Source organism: Eretmochelys imbricata, chromosome 7 (assembly GCF_965152235.1).
Source record: "Eretmochelys imbricata isolate rEreImb1 chromosome 7, rEreImb1.hap1, whole genome shotgun sequence".
In the NCBI taxonomy this organism is placed as follows: Eukaryota; Metazoa; Chordata; order Testudines; family Cheloniidae; genus Eretmochelys; species Eretmochelys imbricata.
The window spans coordinates 14,557,265-14,584,063 of NC_135578.1; the positions used below are offsets into that span (position 1 = coordinate 14,557,265).

At 39.7% G+C, this 26,799-nt stretch overlaps 1 protein-coding gene across 1 annotated transcript in view; it reads left to right on the forward strand.

The window, feature by feature from the left end:
- The window catches only part of LOC144267326 (contactin-4), a 234,188-nt gene that overhangs the window by 184,919 nt on the left and 22,470 nt on the right, over positions 1 to 26,799 (forward strand). The window contains exons 11-12 of the mRNA XM_077821196.1: positions 16,136 to 16,311; positions 21,330 to 21,447. Of these exons, the coding sequence (XP_077677322.1) occupies positions 16,136 to 16,311; positions 21,330 to 21,447 (294 nt within the window). The remainder of the gene's footprint in view (positions 1 to 16,135; positions 16,312 to 21,329; positions 21,448 to 26,799) is intronic.

Genomic DNA, 26,799 nt, shown 5'->3' on the forward strand with positions numbered 1-26,799 from the left:
TCATCCCCTTCATCCTCAGGTTGCTGAATTGAGGGCAGCATTAGCTAATTTTACTCTCAGACATTTACGACACTGAATTTCTGCTGGACATTTTCAGCATATTCCTTTGATTCACATACTATGGCCGAGACTTTCAAAAGTGCCTGGTGATCTTGGGTGCCTAGCTTGTGACACTGCCTAGGGATCTGGATTTTAGAAAGGGATGATGAGACACCCTTTGAAAATCAGGTCCCTCATTGATACTTCCAGTGGGGTACCCAAAAAAGTGAGGCATTAAGAATTACTAATCAGCCCTGTAAATGAAAGACAATATGTAACTGTATTTAGGTATGTCAGCAGGTGACACTGTTACATAGTCCTGGATGTTCTTTTTCTTAGTGTGCAAGCACTATTCAGTCTTGGAAAAAATGATTGTATTATTGTTATGTAGTTTCTCCTTGTGGAAACTACGGCAAGCAATAAGGTGGAGCTGCTCTCTGCCTTAATCTTGCTAGTTAAGGTCAATTCTTGTTGCAGAGTTGCCCCTTGGGAGCCAGACATTGGTGTTCAGAGTGAGATGCCTGAAAGTGGATTGCTTGTGTGCTGTTTGTGACCATGACTGTTCAAGGACTGATGTATCTAGTATAAAATAAAAAAGTTGCACTAAGACTATATCTGGACTCCACATCATTGATGTCTCCTCCACCAGGAAACCAAACTTCAAGGCCCTGATATCTGCTTCTGCCCAACAGAGGACGATAGATAGAATTTTGTCTTTCACACCTTGAAAAAATATGTAAAACTTGCAACAAATTGGCATGAAATCAGGAATGTTTTATTTTTTTAAATGTGCAACAGGTGTCCTTCAGTAAACCAGTACAGTTCAAATGAAATGTTATGACCAGTAATTGCGTTATTCTGGGGCAAAACATGATTTTTGTGAAATAAACATTAGGACTTGACTCTTAGCCAAATGGAAGAAAAAGGAAATGTTTTCCTGTGGTTTTATTTGCAACATGAATTGAGATCTAAAAGGCAGATGTGTGGCCTTTATATTTTTTACTATAACATCTGAGAGACAAAATACTTGTCCATTGAGTATAATCCCCTGTTGTCACCCCCTAAGACATGTACAATCAAAATAATGGTACCAGGATTTGGGCAGCTAAAAACTGGGATAATGCTCCCCACCCGCTCCCCATCTACTAAAACAGAGGTGGGCAAACTACGGCCCGCGGGCCACATCCGGCTTGCCCCCGGCCCCTCTCCTGTTGTCCCCCCTCCCCTGCAGGTACGCTGCCGCGTGGGCAGCAGGGCTGCGAGCTCCTGCCGCTCTGAGCGGCATGGTAAGGGGCCGGTAGCAGCATGCAGCAGTGGGGGGGTTGGGTAGGGGGTTCTGGGGGGCAGTTAGGGGACAGGGAATGGTTGGATGGGGCAGAGGTTCTGGGACGGTTGGGGATGGGGAACAAGGGGGGTTGGATGGGAGTCCTGGGGGGCCTGTCAGGGGATGGGGCAGTGGATAGGGGTCAGGGGACGGGGAGCAGGGGGAGTTGGATGGGTCGGGAGTTCTGAGGGGGGCAGTCAGGGGGTGGGAAGTGGGAGGGGGCAGATAGGGGGCGGGGGCCAGGCTGTTTGGGGGGGCACAGCCTTCCTACCTGGCCCTCCATAAAGTTTCACACCCCGATGCGGCCCTTGGGCCAAAAAGTTTGCCCACCCCATACTAAAAATTACATTAATAATTATATCATGTCTTACAAAATAATACAAATTACAGATTTATAAAGAAACTTCATTACAAAATATAATACCTAAGAGTTTTGTCTTAATGAATAAAACTGACACAAAGCACAGCTCGAGGTTTTTATCCATTTCAAGGAGCCAGGTACAATAGTTAATGTTTTACATCAGATTAAGATAGCACAACATCTGGGCAGGTAGAGAAGGAAATGAGTGAGAGAAGATGGGGAAAGGGAGATACAAAAGAACTGAATAGGGAAAAAGCAGAAGAGAGGGGTATCCCGTTTTGTCTCATTATTATCTTGTGCCCTCTCCCCCTCCCCAGTCATATCTACATCTTGTCTAAGACCAGGTCTACACTAGGAAATTAGGTTGATATAGCTACGTTGCTCGGGGTTGTGAAAAATCCACACAAGTCCCACCCCTGAGTGACACAATTAAACTGACCTAATCCCTGATGCAAACAGCACTAGGGTGACAGGAGAAGTCTCCGTTGACACAGCTACCTCCTCTCGGGGAGGTGGAGTGCCTAGACCAACAGGAGAAGCCTTCCTGTCGGCATAGGTACTGTCTTCACTGAAGCACTACAGGGATGCAGCTGCAGCATTTAAAGTATTGAGCTGCCCTAATCCTTAGACTGTAAGCTCCATGAGGCCGTGGATGTCTGTTCTGTTTTTACAGCGCCAAGCACAGTGAGGCTCCAGTCTATGACTGGGGCCTTCTGTGGCTACCATCATACAAAAAATAAGTAATAGTAAATTCGCCAACTTCTTTTGAGATTATTGGTATAGCAATATATATAGTGATTGGTTCCAGCAACTTCAGCTTTCTGGGGAATGGTCATCAGACAAAACGACAGTGGCCATAAGTGGCTGAAAGTACCATAGTCTGTATAGTAAATGTCCTGGAAGGCCTAGATATTTGCCTATCCCTTCAGACCAATGACCAGTTCATGATATGACATCCATGATACTAAGGATTAGAAACTAATGCTATACCATGTTTGTTTGAAATCCTGGTTTTCCATTGATGTCTAATGGTATTCTCTAGGTTTGGTGAGCCCGGAGTTATTATACTTTAAAAATGGTTTATTTTGATGTTACTGTTGCATGTTCACTAAATCCTAAGCTTTAGAATAACTTCTTGGCCTGCACCCTGGATATGGAGGTAGCAGAGCAGAGATAAATGTTGGGGCGTGATGGGCATGTAGAGAAATGTAAGAATACATACAGCTCCATACAAATGCACAAACTATATCAATCACCTTATAGCTGATGTGTTTGAGTGCAGGCATATTAGTTATTTTTTATTGCTCGCCTGTAGTGCCTTGAAAATTTAAGCCAGCACTTCTCTATATTTACGATCATTATCATTCTAAACATATTTTAAAATGCCACAAATCAACAATCTCAGCAGGCTACATTGTTCAAAATGGCAAAATTCTTTTGGATGCTGTGCATGTGACAGTAGAACACACTGCATGTCATTACATTTCTGCAGTAACAATGGCTTGTTTCAGGGGGGACCGATGATTGATCTTTGAGTGACTTGTAATTTATCAAAGACCAGATATGATTGCGTCTGTATCTGATTAACCTTCCTTGTAAGATGGCCATCATTTTTTAATGACAGTAGATTATTCCATACTTGCAAAGATGGATATCAGCTAGTATTAATCAATAGCCCACAAAAGGTGACACCTTGAATTCACTGGATTATCTATAAAGTCTGTCACAAATGGTACAATCATTTGTCAAATATACCGATTTCATATAAGGTACTTCTGAAGTGAAGTGCCTTTTATTTTAGTGCAAAATACAAAGCAATACATGTATAGCAAAGTGTATGCTTTGTTTTCCTACTGTAATCAGGCACCAATGCTGACTGCTATAAAAGAGCAAGTAAAAATTTCTCTGAGTGACAGATTTGATTGTCATTTTCAGACCCCATTACATAAGATTTTCTTTGTCACATTTGTACGGAGAGAGCTTGATTTAATAAGATAGCATTGCACAGGATAAAATGGAGGTTAAAATGAAGTATTGTTCCCTGTTCTTACTTAAGAAACACCCTTTGTGCTCTCTTTGTGGACCAGATATATTTTAATTTGTTTTGTCTTCATAGTGTTATAATGGTGCATCCCTTCCCGGTATTCTTTGATCCAATTCCATTTTTAATTTGTTTTCAGATTTAAATTAACCTTCATTTACTATTCAGCCACACAAAGAGTGTGTATTTCAGTATGCAGAAATGCTTGTCTGCTGATTGACTGGCTGGTCCCTTTCTTGGAGATGGGAGGCATTAATTCCTGGGAGGGGAACTCTTACATCATGTTTAGACAGTTTTCAATCTATGGGAAACTTTTTTTCAATGTCATTTTAAGAAATGTGTTAATACGTTGTACCAAAACTGTCATTCAGGTATGAATGGAGCCAAGAAGAAAACTGCCACTTTTAAAAGTGAACAGATGGACAGCTTAGTAGGAAAAGCAATGGAACAGTATTTTGCTCACATTTTACTTAAAAAGAAAAATTGCCCACGTTAAAATGAAATGGATGCTTCCTAACAGAAAATGGCTCAGGAGACACTGTAACATATATCTAAAAAGTATACAAGCTCTCCGTTTATAAAATGTGGTTCTAATGTAGCAAAGACTAAACATGTTAAAGTTGCCAGGGTTGTAATCATGCGGACCCCTCTCAGGAAAGCATTTAAGCATGTGTTTGATTGCTGAATTGGGGATGAATTGCTGAATCAGGACATTTGCTCCTTCAGGAAGGACCGCATTTCTCCCCCTCCAAGCCTCACTCCCAATTATGTACATCGCTATAAATCACTGACATCCCTTATTACAGAAAAGTATGGCAGGAGTATATAGCAACACTATGGGTTAACTTTTCAAAAGCATCTAAGTCCTATTTTCAAAAGTGACTCAGGCACTTAGGAGGTTAAATCCCACTGACCTGTCATGAGAAATTTTACTCTATATCTAGCAATATCATAGTACTGCAGAAAATAATCAATACAGTAAAATGCTATATATTTTCTTATACGGGACATGCCTTACAAATCAGTTCCTTTGCTTGTGAGTACACACGTACAGTGATTCATTGTACAGAACACATGGAAACATATACTGGTATATGAAAAGAGCCAGCCTGAGTCTTACTAATTATATGTGGACCATTATGTGCTGTTGCCTTCCTGTAAGATTGACAGCATATAAGTGAAAGCAATGCAGGTGGATGCTGTGATATTGTAAAGTGGAAGATTTTGTTTAACCACTCACCTTTGCTCTCACCTTTCCCTGTTCCTTACTAAAATTAATTTTGGCCATGCCCCATAAACTACTCAAACAAGCCATTAGCATAGCTGTAGAAATTAGCATAGCAAACTACCACATGTTAGTTTAGCTATTCACCGGTTATTAATCTTTTCAGTTCAGGGTCACATTATCCTGTCTTCAGCATTTTTCACAGTGTCTGAAGATGTCTAGAATGTTAAGAGGTCCCAGAAGTTTGATAGTCACCAAGCTTCAGATGCTTTTGACTTTAAGTCAATTTGCAGTTCTTGTATAAATGTTGCATTAGCAAATACAAAAAGGCGGGGAGGGGGGAAATGTTGCAGCTTGTCTGAATATTTAGTGTATTCCTATGGGTGATTTCTAATCTTTGGTCACATATCAAAAGCAGAGTGATTTAAATGCTACTGTTGATTTATATTGTCTCTAATATAATATAGATCTTGTCCTGCAAGGTCTTTCATAGAAGAGAAGAGACCATTATGACCATCTAGTCTGACCTCATACATAACAAAGGCTATAAAATGTCACCCATTAAGAGACCTGCATTATGTCCAATAATTCTTGGTTGAGCTAGAACATTCTATTGGAGAAAGTCATCCAATCTTGATTTGAAGACTCTAAATAATGGAGCACATACCACATCCCTTGCTAAACTGTTCCAATGGTTAATTATCCGTGCTGTTGAGAATTTGCATTTTGTTATGTCTTTGTGGGATGCGGGCATATGCTAGGGGACTGGATGATGCTTATAGATTTTTAGGGCCAAATTCAGAGGTAACATAAATGGCAGCATAAATTTACATGTCACCTCATCGTTGTAAGTGGGTGAATTTGGTTCAATCATTGGAATTTACACTTTCATTGTATTTTCATTGTGTCATTATCCTGGTCCTATTTACCTGAATGGGTAGGTATTCTGCCTGTGTTACATGGATGCCTTAGGCTTTTAATATTTCAGTTTAATCTGTATCTGCTATCTCACATTGCCACTCTTAAGGCAGTCATTATTTTCTTCAAAAGTTTGACAAATTTTATGATGACACCAAGACTATTGTTGAGCATATTTGCATGATAACCCAAGCTTTTTTTCTGCCTGATCAAAAACGACAGTGTGGCATTCGACCTTCACTGTCTGCACAGGCAAAAATGTCACCTACTTGTGCATGTTTAAAAAAACCAAATCAGTGTGTCTTTTTACTCTCTCTTTGCTGTCACGGTGCTGACTGTTATCGGTCTGCTTCTGGGGGCTTTTCCACTCATTTCATGTGGTTTCCCATCTGCTTAATCTCTCTCCTTGTTTGTCAATATGCCCTTTTGTCACCAGCATCCTGCTTCTTGACCAAACTACAACTGCAAGTACTTCTGGTTCCATCACATTATCATCTATAGAAACAGCAGAAGACATTATCTAATTTATATCCTAGCTAATTTATATCTAAACCCTGGCAGACACCCAAATAACCCTTTCCCAGAGAATTAGTCAGTTTGTACAAACTAACATGACAAGGGAAAAATCCACTGAATTATTTACATAATGCAATAATTTAGTCACAAACCAAGAATGACCATAAACACCACTCATAAAATAGATCACCACTGACTCCAAATATTTTCATTTTCTCTCTTTTCCTCCTTTATTCTACAGTCCAGAACTCAGGTGGAGGTGTACCGAAGCCGTTACAACTTTGTAATCCTCTTGTCCTTTTTTGAAAAAATTCTGATTTCCTTTTTGCCAAGAACAAACCTTGAAAATATGTTTTGAAATCACACACACCCTTCATGTTAGGTTTCCTATTAAACTTACATTCAGGCACCAAGTGTAGTTTAGTACCAATATTATGCAATTAAAATATTCCTGGAAAATGGTGAGATCATCTCTTATCTTACTGGTATTTTGTTACCCTTACAAGACAACCTAACTTCTTAACCTCTGATGTTGAAGCCAAAAGTCAGCAAGCAAAATTTCAACAACAATACCAGAATGACCTAAATCTGAAGGTGAGAACATCTGCTCACTCAGGTGAGATACACATGCTAGGAACACTTTAAAATTCTGCAGCTTACACAAAGGAAGATAAGACTCAGTCTTACTTGAAATCAACATAATGCTCTACGTGCAGGGCAAAATTTAGGGCATACTGCTTTGGTATGCTGCCCAATATCTCTCTTCATAATGGATTTCCAAAGTCACACACATCCAAGACCAAAATGAATTGCCTGGGAGCAGTTTCAGCTATATCTATCTAATCACTGGTCCTTGCCAATTGAAACTAAGTAATGGAGATCTTTGAACAGCTACTTATGGCAAAAATAAATAAACCAAACAAAAATATTTCAAAAATCATCCCCAAAATTCTGGGGTTATAATTTATCTTTAAAAATTGAATTTAAATCTAAATCCTTGTAAAGTTGCATGAGTGCCTGTGCATAAAATAAAAGATATATGGCCCAGAACTTTGAAAGTTAACTCTGATGTTTGCATCACAAAACCAGGTAGTTAAATGGGTGGGGACGAATATTTGCACTTGAAAATCATTCCAGGTCCACAATTGCAAGCACAATCGTTTGTATCTACAAAAATGAATGCGGAATGGAGGCCACAGAAAAAATATAGCCCTGTATCTGCTTTTGCTATGGGGGCATCTTGTATGCACATCAGGGTCAACTGGGGCACAAAAATGACTCAATATAATTTCCTGAACCAGCCTTTCAGTATTGTTAATCAAAGTAAATTCCTCCGGAATCAACCATGAATGCACAATCAAAAGTGATAACTTTATGCATTTGGGTGGAGTTTAGTAAAAACTGTGGTCTATTATTCTTCCTATTTGCATGGGGGAAGGAAGAGGAGGTGTTCCTAACATCGTTAAATACCTGAGGCCATAGAATGGCTGGCCTCAAATTTATAGCTACTGCATACATCCCCTGACCCGCACAAAGGATGCTAAAACTTTAGTGAACCTTTTACCTAACCCTGTTGTGTCTTATCTGATTACTGTACATCAACAGCAAAGGCAACATTCTGTCCATTTTCAATAGTGTTGAACTTGACCCTTTGTGCTTGGCATTGCTTTCCTTTGTCTTAGCTGCTTGTTTGAACCATCTGGTAATTGAACATAAACCCCTGCACTTGAGCATTCATGCTTGAACCTGAAATTACCTTGTCATCCACACTGGCTTTCATTAAAAATCTAACAATGACGATACACAGTATCGGAAGTCAGCACCTCGTGTGCTGAAATGGCCTTGGCCTATATGGCATCCTTCTTTCCAGCTCAGAATAAAATCTTCTTCATTGCATTCTCCAGCAGCCACTTTGGCCATTCTGTGCCAGAGCTCCTCAGGCTCTCTAACTCAGGCATTGCCTCCAAGTCTATTGCTGATATGTGGGTACCAAATGGTATCAAGGAGCTTGAAGAAAATGTACATGAGTTACCTGAGCAAAGACTCACTTTCTTTCTTCCAGGTAAAGAGCCAGACCAGGTTTGTTCTCCCTCCATGAGCTAGCTTCAATTCTTATGTATGTAAAACACAGGAGTTAACTGTCCCACTCTGTTTGGCACTGGTGAGGCCTCAGCTGGAGTACAGTGTCCAGTCCACTCTAAGAAACACGGGTACAAATGGAGAGTTTTAAGAGGCAAAATACAAAGGGTAATTTTGAACAGCAATAGGCTTCCAGGGAAAGCTGTGGAATCCCCGACACTGCAGGTTTTAAAGAACAGCTTGGACAAACACCTGTCAGGGATGGTCTAGGTATACTTGGTCCTGCCTCAGCACAGGAGGCTGGACTTAATGACCTCTCAAGGTCCTTTCTGGCCTTTCATTCTGTGATAATAGTCTAGTCTCCTGAAGGTTATAATACTTTGATCTAAGTTTGGATATTGGGTTTAGTGTGTGGATGCTGAGTGGTGTTGATGGCATGTGATATGTAGAAGGTCAGGCTAGATGATCTGGTGGTCCTTTCTGGTCTAAACTCTGACTCTATGAAGCGTTTTGGGGATCTGGGTCTTCAAATATACTTATACAGTGCTAAGCATAATGCTATTCTTCTGGAGATGTTTAATAATAGTGGGGAGCAGAGAGAGACCAGGCTCCTTATGAACCCTGTCTGTGCCATTCTTTACGTCAGTCCAATGGGGCTGTATGACGAGAGCATGTGATCAAGTGCAGCGTTGTTCTCAAACTGTGGGTCGGGACCTGTTTTAATGGGGTTGCCAGGGCTGGCTTAGACTTGCTGGGGCCCGGGGCCAAAGCCCGAACCCCACCATCTATGGCTGAAGCGCAAGCCCTGCCTCCCAGGGCCAAAGCCCGAGGGCTTCGGCCCTGGGCAGTGGGGCTCATATTATAGGTCCCCTTCCTGGGGCTGAAGCTGCTGGGCTTTGGCTTTGCCCATCCCCTCCTCCCCCCGCCCCACCCAGGACAGTGGGGATTGGGCTTTGCTTTTGCCACCCACCCACCCAGTGCAGTGAGGACTCAGGTGGGCTCATGCTTCGGTTCCCCACTCCTGGGGTCATGTAGTGATTTTTGTTGTCCGAAGGGGGTCGCAGTACAATGAAGTTTGAGAACCCCTGATCTAGTGATTACAATATAGGAAGGGGGGGCCGTGGCTCCTGGATTGTTTTTCTGTTGAGCACTTCCAGTGACTTGTGTAACCTTGAGAAAGTCATTTTGGCAAAAAATGTAAACGTAGGGACTTGAAGCTAAGCATTTACATCTGTATTTAGGCACCTAAATAAGCTGTCTGGTGCTCGAGGTGCTAAAGCAATGGAAATGGTAGGTGCCCATTGTTATGATGGGGGACGTTTGTACAATGCACCCCACATACAGAGGAGAGAGAGAGAGTCCCCACCCTGAAGAGTTTATAATCCAAATAGACAAGGGTGGGGAAAGGGAAGCGCTATTATCCCCATTTTACAGATGTGGAACTGAGGCACACAGAGACTGATTTGTCCAAGTGTTGCAGGGAGTTTGTAACAAAGCCAGGAAGTGAACCCCCAGCTCACAGGTCCCAGTCCTGTGTCAATATCACAAGGCTTGTCTTCTTCAGCCAAGTACCTCTGAAAATCAGGTCACTTGTTTAGATGACTAAATACATATTTCGGTCCCTAACTTTAGAGACCCACATATGAAAACGTTGGCCCTACGTCTCTTTGGGACCAATCATTTGAGATGCTCAACTCCCACTGAATCACAACTCCTTTTGTTTGTCTCAAGTCCTGAGCATGTTGCAAACGGTATTCAGCCTTCTGGGGTTTAAAATACTCTATCCTCCCACCTCATTCAGGACTTAGGATGCTTCATCCTTTTTTTGCTAAGCACTCTGATGTCCTTGAATGAAAGACATTATGGTTATTAACATTATAGCATTCCCATCCGTTCACAGTCTGAGCACACAACTTTGCCAGGTTGGAAGTGAACACACTTGAAATGGGACCCTGTGTGGCGGTGTAATGCAATGGACCAGCAGACCAGCCTAGCTCTAGTTAGAAATCCCCAATTCATTTGAAGTCTTTTTGGTCACTAGGGATAAACTGTTATCCACTGTGGTGTCATTCATTACTCTGTTGTTGCTCACTCGTTTCATTCAGCAGCTGACACTCTCACATCAGGCATTGGCTTTAAAACAACGCATCCGTCTCTGACTGTCTGCCTCTGATTTATTTATGTTGCTTATTTTGTGCCACAGCAGATTGTGTCCCACTGTGTCATGTATTCTAGATCAACATGACACAACACAGCACTGCGTGATCTACAACAAGCAAATATGGCAATATGGAGCTGTTTATTCTAAACAAACAATCCCTCCTAATGGACACAGAATCAATTAAAAAAAATCAGGGCAAGCTGGTTTCTTTTCAAATTGGATAATTTGTTCCCCTCAAATATCGGTGATACATACAGCTGGGCGGTTTGAAACTATAAAATGTGTAGCAACTTCCCGAAATGAGACATGAAAACCAAATAGTGCAAACAGCCAGAGAAGATTTTCTTCTGGTAGAATACAAGTAACAAAAGCAACCGTTACAGCAGGCACACTGATGACAAATGCTACCCACATCTTCTCACATTGAAGGTTAACAGGTAAACTCTTGCTAAAAATATAGTCCAACATAAGCAAACTAAACTAATGAGAAATACAGCAGATTCTGGTAGCCTGCAATCAACAGTAAAACTAAGAGAAACAATGCAGATCAAAAGATAGGTCAGGAAAGCTTGAATACTCTCTGAGGGTTCTTTTGTACGTATTATGGGCCAGATCCTTTGCTGGTGTCAATTGGCATAGCTTCACTGAAATCAATGGAATAGTGCTGATTCACACTAGTTGAGGATCTGGCCCTGTAAGCATATTCTCTTCTCAAAAGACCTAAGCTTTCAAAACACACTGGAAACATAAATGATCTTTCAGATATAGTTGGCATGCAAAAAGATATTGTATGTAAAATAAGAAAATGAAGTTTCCTTTACATGATAAGCACTAAAACTTTGGTCCTGAAAATTGCTGACTTGAGGGGAAGAAAAGAAAAAAGCAGCTTTCCTCCTCTCCTGAGCTTTCAGTGACACCTACAGACAAGAGTGTTAACTACTCATTGACAGTATTTGTAGCAGTGAGTCAGATCAAACTGTAAATCTCATCATTTACTGCCTGTCCTCTCAATACTTATCTAGGAAAGCCTTTTTATTAATTATGGTTGAACTCCGTCCCTCTGCGATGGAAATTGAACTCTTTCATTGTACGCCAAGGCTGCATTTGGACCTATATATATTAATCTATGATATATATTTACATATACGCATACAAAACATGCTATTTCACTCAGTTGCCCTTTTTTCTTAATCTGTCATTAGTTCCTTTTCACAACTGGAAAGTGGGGAGGATTTTTTACCTATTTGGTGTTTGAAGAAAATAAAAACCTCTAGAGAAACTGAACATTACCTTTTTCAATTTAATATTTCCAAAGGTATCCGTGCAGTAATGCTAGCTGAACTTTCTCAGAACTCCCATTCAACAACTTTGATTGCTCTTATTTTTGAAGCCATACCAATGTGCACAAGAAGGCTTCCAAAAGCAAATGTTCACTTGAATCGCAAATAAAAAAACCTTTCCGTTTGACCACTTTTTAAAAACAATTAGCTGCCCTTGGAAATCTTCCTCTGTGTAAAGGTTACTTAACAAAGATAGCTGAGGAAAATAATCTGTATTTAGGAGAACATCATGGTGGAAAAACAAAAAAGCCCCGCTCTGCTGTAGTATATAGGTAAATGGTTCATTCGTCTTTCTTGTATAGTAACTAAGAGCAATAGAGAATGAATAAATAAATAGTTATTTCATAGCAAATTTTGACTAGCTCATAAAAATCCTTGTTGAAGCTAACTTTGAAATATGGAGGCTAACCAGAACAAATTTGGTGTCATTGAAGCACTCTCTTTGATTAAAACTATGCTTGATTCAAACTATGACTTTTAACAATGCAAATCAAATAACTTTGATTACCATTTGGCCTCATATTGCCAAGGTCTGCCACTTGACTGTCCTCAACTGGCTTGTGCATAACACTTTCCATTTGCTGCTGCAACTAGGACTATTAAATAGAACTTTTTTTTTACTTCTCCAGTCTTTGAACACAGATTGGTAACCATTCTCCCCAGAGTGATTTGTAAATTGCATCATAGAGGGCTCACATTCATGCTAAATATGACTAGGGTCAAAGTCTTGCCTGTATTCCACTCAGGTGTCATTTGTCATCAGGCTGTATCAGCCATTCAGGGAAAAACAGTATGTTAAAATATAACATCACTATGCTTCTCGACACTAAGGGATTAGGAACCTGAGGCAAGGGCACCTGTAGCTCCTATCGATTTCCACTGGGATTAAGTTTAGCATCTCGGAAAGCGTGTGTGTGTGTGTGTGTGTGTGTATATATCAGCAACCATTCCGTGCCCTTCCCTTCCCTTTTGTAGTGATGACCTCTTGCATTTTTGCAGGATGTCACAGGGAAGTGCAGACTAGACTCAGCGAAAACTAGCCACTAATACTTGTGTAGAGCCCAATCCTGCAAGATTAATTATAGGACTCTAGTAGAAGCTGAAGGTGATCAGGACAAAAGCTGGGTGGGCAAAAGAGATTTTTCAGTTTGTTAAAAGAACAGGAGTACTTGTGGCACCTTAGAGGCTAACAAATTTATTAGACCATAAGCTTTTGTGGGCTACAGCCCACTTCATCGGATATTAGCAATTCCAAAAAGTTAAAAAAACAAAACAAAAACAGTTCAGGTCCACTGAAATATTTTGTTTAGACAAAACAAACATTTTATTTTGATTTTAAGCATTTTAAACCTTTTAGATATTTTTAAATAAAATTACTGGAAATTTTGAAATGAAAATATGTTTCTAACTGAAAAACTAATCATTTTAACTGGCCATTTTAACTGGCCATTTCAACATTTTTGGAAAATTTTATTGACTTTTTTCCAAAATAAGAAAATTCAGCAAAATCAACACAAATTCAAGAAATATTTTGGTGTCACCAAATCTGCATTTTTTAAACTAAGTAAAAAGGTTAGTGCAAAAAAAATTTGCCCAACTCTGCTCATAAACTTGTAGGAGACACTCATTTCTTCTCAGGATCACACCCTTAAACATTTTATGGGATTTTTGGAGAGGGCTGAGGGAGTTCCTGTCTAAATGATTATTGTAATCCTGCTAGGATTTTATCGTAGCATTAATGATGTGTTAGTTCATGTAGAGCCTTTGATAGGTGGGTTTTTTATCATTATTATTATTTGAAATTATTCGGGGGATGGGTGGACAGAAATGGTAAATTAAGATTTCCTTTGAAATGCTAAGTGCCCTCAATTTCCATTAACTTTACTTCACAGGATCAGGCCCACTGGGAATTTTGCATGAGCTTAGCAACACCAATGTAACCCTCACTGGTACAAACCCTAGAGTAACATGCTTGATTGCTGTAAAGAATAGCTTGAATCAAGTGTGTCTTAATCCATTCCAGGGGGTTGGGTGGAAACCAATGTACTCAATCCTTTAGACTCTGAACCTCTAGCTAACATATAACATTTATAATGAAACACAATAGTCAGTACAGATGTTGTAGGCCTACTTGTGGTAACACTACACCTGAGTTGAGAGGCACCATACTGTATTTCCTTACCTGTTCTGCTAATTTTCCTGCTACACATTGTGGAAATCTGTATTACCCAAGTCTTCTATTCTTTGTATTTATGTAGTTAGTGAACCAACAACGGTCCAACTTCATTCTAAAGTCCATATGGTTTGAAAGCATGCCTAACAAAGTCAGTGGGATTCTTTTTCTCTTGACTTCAGTGGGGTTTGAATCAAGCCCTAAATGCCCAGGTTTTAAACATTTACCTTTGGATTAGATACATCATGTAGGAGATGCCTAAACAATAATTTTATCATCCTACTGCGGGAGGCCAACCCAGTTATCCCAGCAATCTGCCAAGCTACAGTGCTGTCAGACCCTATTAGATTGGGCTCCTCAGGTGAGTTAGGTGGCCAGATGCCTATTTTCCCCAGCTTGTGAATCACTTTGGGGCATAGGCAGATGAGCACCCAGACACCCACAGTAGGGCAGCAATGTGCATGCTCAGAGACAGAAGCAAAAACAACTTGGGAACATTTACTGCAAAAACTTAGGTGCCGAGTGAGTTTAGGCATCTACAGGGTTTCAGTGGAAGTTTTGTGCATCCCAGCAGTCCCTGAAACTGGGACTTAGATGCCTAAAACAGATGCATAACTTCTTTTGTACATTCAGGCCCTTGTCCCCTGGCCTTGTCTTTTAACAAGTTCTAAAATGTTCAGCAGTGTTTATGCATAATGTTTGCGTCAATGGCATGATGAGAAATATTCCTTAATATCATTACATTAGTGATTATTTAGTCTTTGACAATTAGGTATATGGTGGAATATTTGCTTTGTTGTATCTCTGGAAATGCCTCTTGGATTCTGTTGCCTAAGTATTGAAACATCTGATATCTCAAGACAGAATGAGAAATCCTTCATAAAGAGCTATTTGGGAGGAAGAGTCACTGCTATTTTAAAGCCAAAATAATTTTTTTTAGCTTCAAAGGCATGTAAATCAAGGGTGGGTTGAGAGGAAGTATCTGTTGAGATCTACAGTATAAGCTTTGAAATTGTAATAATGGTAAAATTAATCCTTGTGTAAGGAGCCAGCATATGGCTTAAACTCTCCCAGTTAAGAGGAATGTGGTGCATAGACCTTGTGTGGGCCCTCTTCAAAACAAAGAATTTCACCCAAAATGAATGGACTTAAGAGCATCAGAATTTGGAAGATGGTAAACAGATGTACCAAACAAATACACAGTTTGTGATAAGAGCCATGAATAAAGGAGATTCTGAATGTATTTAGTTTAATTTTAATATGTTCTTGCTTCACTTTGATTGCTGCTGCTTTAGCACTCTATGATTCAGGCAAGAAGTGCATGTTAGTCCATGAATGAATGGTGTCAAGGTAGTGCTCAGTTTGGGGAATACTCGCAACTTTTTTTGATAACACTAGTGAACCAATACATTCGCTGATAAACCTTGCAGCATGTATTCCCAGATAAAAGGAAAGTGATCAACTGACAATGGTTATAATAAAGGGAGGATAAACAGGTTCTGATGAAATATTCTCTGATCTTTGGCCCCTCCCCTAAATTTGAACCAAGCCTTTCAAATTTGATACCCCTTCTCCCCATCCCCTCTCCACATCTGGTCATTACCTTTTTATTTTCATACACCTCTTCCTGCACTTCCAGGCTGCAGATGGAAGCAGACATCCTGAAAGATTTCCAGGTGGTATTTTCAACTCAGCTGAAAACAGAGGGCTCAAGGGCCTGTTCTTACAAAATTCCCAGCCCACTTTTACAAACTTAATAGTTCAATTGTTCCTTTAAGCATCCTCCTAACTCTTCAGTTCTTCTCCTAATTGAACCTCTTAACTTTTTAAAAGTTCACTCACCAATAAAGAGGTTGCAACAAGCTGCCTAGTGTTGTAATCAGCTCTTGAAATCTGTGTATTTCTAAAGGAAAAAGGAGTCATTCTTCTTTTGTGTATTCTCTGTTTATTGTATACAGATCCAACACGGGTTGTCGTACCACCTTCCAGCACAGATGTCACTGTTGGAGAAAGTATTGTCCTGCCTTGCCAGGTATCTCATGATCACTCGCTAGATATTATGTTTACTTGGTCATTTAATGGACACCTGATAGACTTTGAGAAAGACGGGGATCACTTTGAAAGAGTTGGAGGGGTAAGTATTAATATGAACTACCCCCAAAAGCCATTCATATGTTATACTGAGACACAAGTAATGACCATGGATAACTGAGAAAAGGACTGTCTACACAGAATCAAACTTAAAGGGAAAGATAAAGTAGTGATATATCCCTGCTAATAGTGAGAACTGTATCTTGTGTTTTACTGACTAATAAGCAAAGCATTAAATAGGTACTGTATCCCAGTTTTTAGTAATTCATATATAGCCCAATATGACTGGTATTTCTCAAGGTCTATTTTTCTGTGGATTCTTGAGGGACATATTTTATACCAATAAATCCCACTAATGCTAAAGAGCCCTACAATACATTGGCAATTCCCTTTGCGTAGAGATTTCTTAATCTGCCCCAAGGTGAATAAATTTCTTAGCGTTCTCCTCCTTGCTGAAACAGCAAAGTATAAATTGAATGTAATTGTAAAACTCTATATTCACATAAAAAGTAGAAAGAATTTGGGGAACACACTTTTCTGGAGCTCTGTAACCTGTTTGATTAGTCTTTGTCATTGTCAGTATATTTCTGTGCCCCCATAAATCAATGTTTACTCAGCCTTGTTCCAGTTTATATCTGCAAAATAAGTATCCCCTCTCCTGCAAACTACAACAGTGTTGCCTCTGGGATCAGGTTTTCTTTCAATGTTTTACCATCTGATTTTTCTGTTTGTGTGATATGGCTGGCTGGTATTAGCACCACTTAATACTACTTTGTTTATCTGAAATCTAAACTGTGACACCAGATAATGCAAATATTTTCAATAACCAAAGAATATGATACTCGTAGGTTACAAAGATTGTGTCCATGAAAACATGGTATTGAGTAAAAGAGCAGGTTTGATAAGAGTTTTTTAACCGTTTTGTTCACATTCAAAATGTAAAGTATCTCATTACAGAATAGACTATGGGATTAGGAAAGCATCCATAAAAATTCTCTCTGCCTTATGAGTTACATTATTTCATTTCAAATTCACTTAACTAGTGACCCTACACCTTTCACCTCTAGGTCACTAGTCAAATGCAGCTCCCAAAGTTGTTACTGTCTGATCGCTGCCTAGCAGCCTGTGTGAAATGTGTCCATTTTCTTCTAGAGTTGTTTGGAGCACATCAGAAAACAACTGCCGTAATCGGCACTAGTTAACACTTTTGTTAGCAGCCCCCATGGAGAGTCTTCAAGCCAAATGGGCATAGGGCATGAACCACCCTCTCCCGTCTGCTGAGGCATGGTAAATTGGTGTGACAGTGTGGGGAAGTTTGCCCAACTGCTACCTGTGCCAAACCTCTTCTGTCTGTCAGTAGAAGGCTTCTGTCTCCATGGCTGTGAATCTAGTACCCTTGTGGCCATTAAACTCACTGAAAAGACCTCCATGCCTTAACCTTATCATTTTCTTTTGTTTTTAAAACAAAAGACATTGGGCCCATTCCTGGTCCCATTGAAATCGATGGGAATTTTCACATTTATTTGAATGGAATCAAGATTTGGCCATTTTTATAGTATTAACGGGTCATACTGTCTTTTCTCTTCAAGGATCCACTGCATGGCAGACAGTGCAGCAGGAAGAACACCATGAGGCAGCCAATCTTTCTGCATGGTACCTTGTCTGTGACAGTATGTTTGAGGTTTAACTTAATAGATGTAGGTTGGTATTTTCAAAAGAACCTAACGGAGTTAATGCATCCATTCAATGGAAGTCGGGTGCTGTTTAGGGATGGGCCCTTTTGAAGATCCCAGCTGCAGTGAATATAATAATTGTCAAAGCCACTAAGTTGAAGTCATTTCTCAAAGGCTAAAGCCGTAAATATACTTTTGCAGTCAAGGTCCTCTGTATGAAGATGACAACCTCATGGTGCTTTTGGTGTTCCTGCAGTGGTCACAAGCAGGTTTCCTCATGGGCCCTGTAGGAAACAAAAGTGCTTACTACTTCAGTACAAAGTCCTAGAGTTGCCTTTGAAAAGAAAACAAGGGAGCAAGGCAGGAATAGAGTCCATTTCATTAATCACATCAGTACTTGGCCTCTCTACTGAGATTATTGACATAGGTATCTCATTTGAAAGGGGATTTAGTAATGTGAATCCACACCCAATTAGAATGAGATCTCATTATATGTGGACTCATGAACAGCCATCCTGAGGTAATAACTTTCAGTCACTAGTGAGGATCAAACTGTTGACCTAGAGGTGAAAAGAGCCCCTGAGTCATACAATGCACCTTAACATCTAAGTTCTTAACAGTCATTTGAGGCAATCTAAGGCACTGTTGTCAGTAGTTTGAAATATGAATAATACACTCGCTGCTTTAATGTGTTTTCACCTGTAATTGTTTTAATTTTCACACTTTTTTGTAATACCAACCATCTCTGGGAGTCCTTACAGATTGGGTGCTATAAAATGTATGTGATTAAGTCAGGGCCGTCCCTAGGGAGGTGCGGGGCCTGGGGCGGAAGTGACAAATCCATCACTTTCGGGACTGACCCATCACTTCCGGGACTGACCGCACTGGCCCACGGGGCCCCCCAAAACATGGGGCCCGGAGCGGTCGCCCCGATTCACCATACCCCAGGGACAGCCCTGGATTAAGTCATTATAAAGGAGGTTTAAAATAGGAATAACAGATCCATGAGTCTCTCCCAACAACCAACCAAACTTTTGGATGTTATTATTCTGATTGAAAAGAATTGATAACACAGATGAAAAGTTTTCACCCCTTAAATTTTCAGAGGGGTAGAGCATGGGCTGAGTTGTTGTGTGTGACTTCTTTTGAGGTCATTTGGGCCCACAGGACCAAAATCCCTCGCAGTTCACTGAAAAATAAAGTTCACTCGTGTTTCATTTGAATAAAATATTTGAGAACTGGGTTGTGTGCAGTATTTCGTACAGAGATGGAATCCATCTATGCTATTTTTCACATTTCCTATTTCATGTAGTTGTACCCACTCCATTTTGTGTGGGTCTGTTGAGGGTTTAATCTAACCTAGTTGCAACAGAAAAAAAATATTTAATTTCATTTTTTCCCCTTGTCTGCTTGCATTCAATGTAGCTAACAGAAAAGATGGAAGAAACCAAATATGTATTCACTAGAAATAGTGGAGGGAACGAAAAAGGTTTCCACATGTGGCTTTCATGGACATTTCACAAAGTTAGAGCCTCTTCTAGACTTTAAGCAGAGTAATGGTCTCCATTTACATTTGTCAGGTGTGAAATTTAGTGCTGCAGGGAAAAGCAAATGCAATTTATGAGCCTTGTTGTTATCATTTTGAGGGGTTGTCAAGGTTCCTCCCCCACTCTGAACTCTAGGGTACAGATGTGGGGACCTGCATGAAAAACTCCTAAGCTTATCTTTACCAGCTTAGGTCAAAACTTCCCCAAGGTACAAAATATTCCACCCGTCGTCCTTGGATTGGCCACTACCACCACCAAACTCATACTGGTTACTGGGGAAGAGCTGTTTGGACGCGTCTTTCCCCCCAAAATACTTCCCAAAACCTTGCACCCCACTTCCTGGACAAGGTTTGGTAAAAAGCCTCACCAATTTGCCTAGGTGACTACAGACCCAGACCCTTGGATCTTAAGAACAATGAACAATCCTCCCAACACTTGCACCCCCCCCTTTCCTGGGAAATGTTGGATAAAAAGCCTCACCAATTTGCATAGGTGACCACAGACCCAACCCTTTGGATCTGAGAACAATGAAAAAGCATTCAGTTTCTTACAAGAAGACTTTTAATAAAAATAGAAGTAAATAGAAATAAAGAAATCCCCCCTGTAAAATCAGGATGGTAGATATCTTACAGGGTAATTAGATTCAAAAACATAGAGAACCCCTCTAGGCAAAACCTTAAGTTACAAAAAAGATACACAGACAGAAATAGTTATTCTATTCAGCACAATTCTTTTCTCAGCCATTTAAAGAAATCATAATCTAACACATACCTAGCTAGATTACTTACTAAAAGTTCTAAGACTCCATTCCTGGTCTATCCCCGGCAGAAACCCAGCCTAAGACAGACACACAGACCCTTTGTTTCTCTCCCTCCTCCCAGCTTTTGAAAGTATCTTGTCTCCTCATTGGTCATTTTGGTCAGGTGCCAGCGAGGTTACCTTTAGCTTCTTAACCCTTTACAGGTGAGAGGAGCTTTCCCCTGGCCATGAGGGATTTCAAAGGGGTTTACCCTTCCCTTTATATTTATGACAGGGGTGGTGAACAAAATGAATTTGAAGATGCAACTTATCACTCAAAGATCTGCATTCTAGGGAACACAGCAACAGAGACAGCTGTTTCTAGTGATTACACTTGACAGGGCTACAAAATTTCAAACTTTTTATTAATATTCTTCACTGAAGATACCATAATCACAATCTTAAATTGAGATTTCTAATGTACTGAAAGCATTGTGTCTGGTGAAGAGTATAGAAATATTGAGATACATATACATACATAAACATAATTAGTTCTATTCAACTGTTAATCAGACATGCATTAGTGTTGTTCCATCCTAGGTGAAGCAAGATTTCCTTAGAGAGTACTGTTCTCATTATCTTTAATATATAAATGGTGGGCAATCAAAATGCTGGCTGAAAGACAAGGTTGTCAAACTATATGCCTCCTAATTTAGGCTGATTTTCACCTATGAAATGGCTGTAGGCGGAACATAGGTATCTGAATACCAATTAAGTCTATAAATTGGATGGCTGGAGAGATAAATAAGGAATCATAGAGAACCTGACTCACATAAATTTTGTCACATCATTTTAATGGTAAACTGTCTACCTGACCCACCAGACTCCCCTATCCCTTGTAGAAACTATAATTTTAGAAATACTACTGCTCTTATCTTCAAGGCAGGTTCACATATTTGTAATAGGCCACACAGCTTCCATTACTAATGTTTTCATCAGCCGGTGTAAAATAAATCCATTAGTCACAGTGTCCTTCATGTGGTAATGATGTTTAGAGCTCATTAAAAAGTAATTGTAACCACTTTTCCCTACTTTATCAGCAGGATTCAGCTGGTGATTTGATGATCAGAAGCATCCAGCTGAAGCATGCTGGGAAATACGTCTGCATGGTGCAAACAACTGTGGACAAGCTATCGGCTACTGCAGACCTGATTGTAAGAGGTATTTGAATTTTGTTGCTGTTGTAAAACTACTTTTTACACTGTCTGCTGTTCTTAGTAATACAATGCATGGTCTCAGAGAAATTCCCAACACCTTATCATTATTGTAAGAAATAAGCTATGAGGTACCACACAGTACATTTTCCAAATACTGCACACAAAAATCCTTCTATGTGTGTTTATATAGCCATCACAAAACTTTCATAACTTGCAGAAACAAGATTTTGTATTGAGTTACTTCTGCAGCTGAAATACTTTAATGTTAATTCACTAAATTCGTTGCTGTCAATACTGCATTGCTTCTCCAGATTAATCATGATCTAGTAAACCGACCGTCATGTTAACTTTGAGATCAAATCCTTGGTGTGCTTAGATGATCTGTGAATCTGGCCTTTAATTTGAATGTATTAAATCTCTATTCTGGGTCATTGGCATGAATATAGCCTGGATTCAGTGTACAGTTGCTGTGTGGGGAAAAATAATTGTTAGTTTCAACCAAACCAGTTTCTAAAATGCCCATTCTGCTCATGCAAGGTGCTGAGCAATCTCAGTTCCTACCAATTTCAGCGGAAGTTGAGGATGCTCAGTTCCTCATAGGAAAGGACACTGTCCCAAAACCCAGACCTGCAACTTGCTCTAGTTGCCTTTGTTAGGTTGCCTCAGCAAAGCAGTTATGAATGGGATCGGAATTGAGATCAAATTGGACTCTCTCCCCACTGAAGGTGTCCCTCTGGGTCAAGATAAAGGCACATACATTTTGGGCAGTGTGAGAAGAAGCTTGCATTCTTATCTGCCAATGGAAGACTTCAGTTTTTATTGCTGTCTACCCAATGTATTCCACAAGCTTTCATTTCACTCCAAAAGGAAAAAGAGAAAACTGTGTAGCAAGGGCTAAATCCTGCTTCCTCACCTATCGGCTGTGGCAGTTTTGTCAGAGTAAAACATACAAGATTAGGCCATAAACCTACCGTCACAAATGCACCTCTGTGTATAGATGGGAATTCCTGAAATCAAAATCCTATTTTATGAGTTTAAATATGTTTACTACTTTAGGAGGTGAATGCTGAAGTTCTTAACCACAGGCAAGCTGTCAGAGTCTAGCAGAGGAGAAATTATTACTGTCCATTTAAGAAGACAACCATGGTTTTTCAGTCCTTCCCTGGTAGGATAAAAGACACTATTGCTGTTCTGAATGTTTTCTCTATTTAATGAGGATGATGCTCAGATCAGCACTTAAATGCCAATAACTTAAACTACTAAGTATTTAAATTAGTAGTATGTGAAGTTCTTAAGTGATATTGCATACTTCATTTTACAGGAGACAAAGTCTGCTAGGAATTTGTCAACACCATTCTTAGAAGAAAACATATTCTAAAAAGCCCAGTGAACACAATGAATGATTTAGGTCTTTTGTTCCTAACTCCGAATTTCTCTTTATTCGATTGGCAAAATAGTTGAGAAAAGCTATACCTATGGGAGGAATGACTGTAACATTCATATTTTCTCCTCATGAATCTATCAACACATGCTGATGAAAGCTGTTGATGAAATGTCATGTGCCAGATCATCAAATCATTGTTTGTGACGGCATATGTGAAGCAAAAACTCATTAATTGTTATACCCAACATCCCCTGTCCAATAAGGAAAGCTACTACCCCGTATCCCCAGAGAGCTCAAGTACTACAATTACATTGCTGTTTCATATTTTTTGTCTTTTATTGTTTCAGATAAATATTTTTGCATAAACATTTCAAAACAGTCCGCTGGTGGGAACATGAGTTAGGTAACTTCCCGTAAACCAACTCTGTAAGCAGTCAACAAGAACATGATTCTTACAACAAAATGACCACAAAGATAGCAGAAATAGTGACCTTGCCACCACAAAAAACACCAGTCTGAACTAGGGTGACCAGGTGTCCTGATTTTATAGGGACAGTCCTGATTTTGGGGGTCTTTTTCTCACATAAGCACCTATTACCCCCCACCTTCTGTCCCAATTTTTGACATTTGCTATCTGGTCAGCCTAGTCTGAACCTTTTCCTAAAAGATTGTTGTCCCATGACAACTATGCACACTCTTGTTGATTCTGCCTCCTCGATTGAAAAGTAGTGCCATTTTTGTTGCTAATTGTACTGATCTTACCAAAATAAAGAAATCATTCAAACGTAAGTGAAGGGGGAAAAAAGGCCAGGGAAACTATGGTAACTTTCTGTGTCAGGATGGGTGAGGAAACAAAAAGCAGGTAACTTATTGATAAGGGTTTATCCATGCCACAAAGGCAGATAAATATATTGACTAAACATTAGGATGTGCGACTAGGAGCCATAGCTCCCGAGCTTCACTTTTAGTTCTGCCACTGACCCTTATGAGTAGTCATTTATGTCCTCAGCTTCCATATCCATTATTAGGCTGAAAAATACCTATTGCACCATTGTGAGGCCATACTGAGGGCTGTCCTTACTAGTAGATCTGGCAAAAGTTTCTCAGACTAATAGTTTATTAGACCACAAAAAAAGAAACAGTTTCAGCTTGACCTGTAACTATTCATAAACTATTGGTATAGTTTTGCCTATTCCCAAACAGACAGAGAATGAGGAAGAGGTGGTGATGCTATTCCCCACCTGACAACCATTAGCCCAGTGGTTAGGGCACACACCTGGGATGTGGGTTCAAATCCCTGGTCTGAAACAGACTTTCTTTTTATTCTCCAAAATATTTCTGATTCAGTTCAACCCAAACGAAAAATATTTTGGGTTTTTTTTTCTTGAACTGCCACCAAACTGACAAATCAGTTATTTGCCAAGCTCTACTTACTAGAGGTTTATGTGGAGTCACACCACCACAGAGGAAGCTGTTTGTGATGACCGGGGCATGGGCAGTCAAACCGCTTGATTCGAAGCCAGGATCAGAGTCATAGGTGTTGTAAGATGCCACCAGTATGGTGCTCTGCTCTGTTCAATGATGATAACAGTTGGCTGTGTGCATGTTCCCTCTGTGTACTGCCCCGGCTCTGCGCAGATAGTTGACATAGCAGATCCTGAGAGAACTGCCCACGGCCCCCTAGGCCAGACAAAGACATCCACTCAGGGATGCATTCTTATACACAGGTACAAACAAAGTTACACATCACTCCTGATGCATCAAGGTACAACCCCTCTGCTTGTTGGGGTGCTGCCTCTCTCCTGGTACATGTTAGTTTGAACAAACAACTCTATCCATCATGTTATCCATTTGACCCTGTCTTTTAGGATGGGTCAGCCTGTTCCTCATTATCTCTGTGGAATGTGTTCGTACCAGACTCTTCTTCCTGGCACCTGTTTGTCCTATTAGTACTTGATACCCTTTAGATATGTGTGTAGTCCATCTTATTACATTCTCCCACTTTTTGTCTTTTTATGGAGAGGATGTTTCCCCATCGTCCTGGAAAAACATAATGCATGGACTACAGATAACCCAGTGGGCTAAACAGTGTTATGTGGTTACCTCATTTTACCATCCATACACTTATGCCCCACCTGTCTTTTTAGTCTGCACATTCCCTCGTACGACTGATAGGCAGATTTTATTATCCAATTATTTTTTAGTCCTTTATGATGGACCTGGGAATGTTAGGCCCGGGACCATGACTGAGGAATGTAGTATTATGATTGAGTCTTAGAGGCACTCCCAAATAATTAATACATATGAATAATATGGATATGGCATATATATTTGTAGCATATATGGGTATATATGTATAGTATTTATGTGTACATATGACACAACCTTATATCCAAGCATAACCATGTTTTTGCAGTCTGGTATTGTACTCTGGCCCTTTTACTTTGGTGACACATATAGACTCCTATTAGGGCAATTACAGTTATCACCTCTTTTCAGAGTAACAGCCATGTTAGTCTGTATTCGCAAAAAGAAAAGGAGTACTTGTGGCACCTTAGAGACTAACCAATTTATTTGAGCATGAGCTTTCGTGAGCTACAGCTCACTTCATCGGATGTCATTAGCAGTAGGCTGAATGTTTTGAAATATTGGGATAGGCATTGTTATAGTGTGTTCCACAGCATTATGTATATGAGAAGTAAAACAGAAATTTGGACTAGTGACACTACAAATGAGGCCTTTATATATAAATGTCTTGTAATTAGTTATTACCCAGTATTGTGCATTCATGTTATGAGTTACCCTTACTGCTGGTTGTCATCCTCTGGTAAGCTTTGCTGGGCAGGAAACAGGAATGGCTAGCTTCTCTGTTCCATGAATTGCACTGCCCGTGATACACCAGTAGTTGACGTGGATCTAGCTGTTTCTAAGGATGTTGTTTTCCAGATAACCTACTGAATGGACAGTAACCAATTTATCAAATATCGCTGTGTCAGGATGTAGTATTGGTATCCCGACACTGAGCAAGATTGTTTTGAATAACAGGTGCCTTAGTTAGGAGGAAGTGTCAGTGACCCACATTATGACTGGTACTAACAGGGAATTTGTTTACCCAATTTGTAGTTACTGTGTAACTTAATTTCTTTACCAATTTATTTTTTTCCTTGCTTTCATGTTGTTTGCCGCCATTCATTTGATGATTTTTACCTGTGTGTTCGTTAAGCAGTTTAGCAAGGTTATGCGCCTTGTAAACGCTGTACAGCAATAACGCAATACAGAAATAATACCACAGTACAACGATAATACGGTAGTACAGCAATAATACAGCTCTTTTTACACAGGAACCAAGTTGAAATTAAATGACAGTTTATCCTGGTCCAGCTAGTGCTTTTTAGCTGATAGTTAACTTAATTGTCCATATATGGTAGATAGAGGTGTATTTGACCAGTCTCTTATTTATAAAGCACTTCATTTTTCTTTTCTTGATGCTTGAGGGTTTCTTCACTGTATACTGATATTTTCTGGTGTCTTCAGGGTGTGATATTTTCTAGTGTCTTTGGTCTGTGGGATGCAATTTAAACAATTGTTGTGAGTTAACATAGTAAAGTTTTTTGTTTGTTTTCCTTTTTTGTTTTTGTTTTCAGTAACCCAAACTTACTACAAAGTTTAACTTAGTTTGTTTACAATGTAATAGGGACAACATAATAGGGACCAAGTCTTTTATAACACAAGCTATACTTTTGCAATTGTTGTATAGACAGTCATTTTCATTTGAGGTGCATTACTAATATTTTTTATTAAATGTAATGCTTAACTGCTAAAATAAATACTCACAATCTTCTGTGAGAAGGTTTATTGCTTTTTTTCCTGCTGAACATTCTGTGTTAGCAAAAGACAATCACATAATTTTTAATAAGCTTTTTAGAGTTAATTTGCTTGTGATACCAATTTCACTCTTGTTAACTGTTTAGA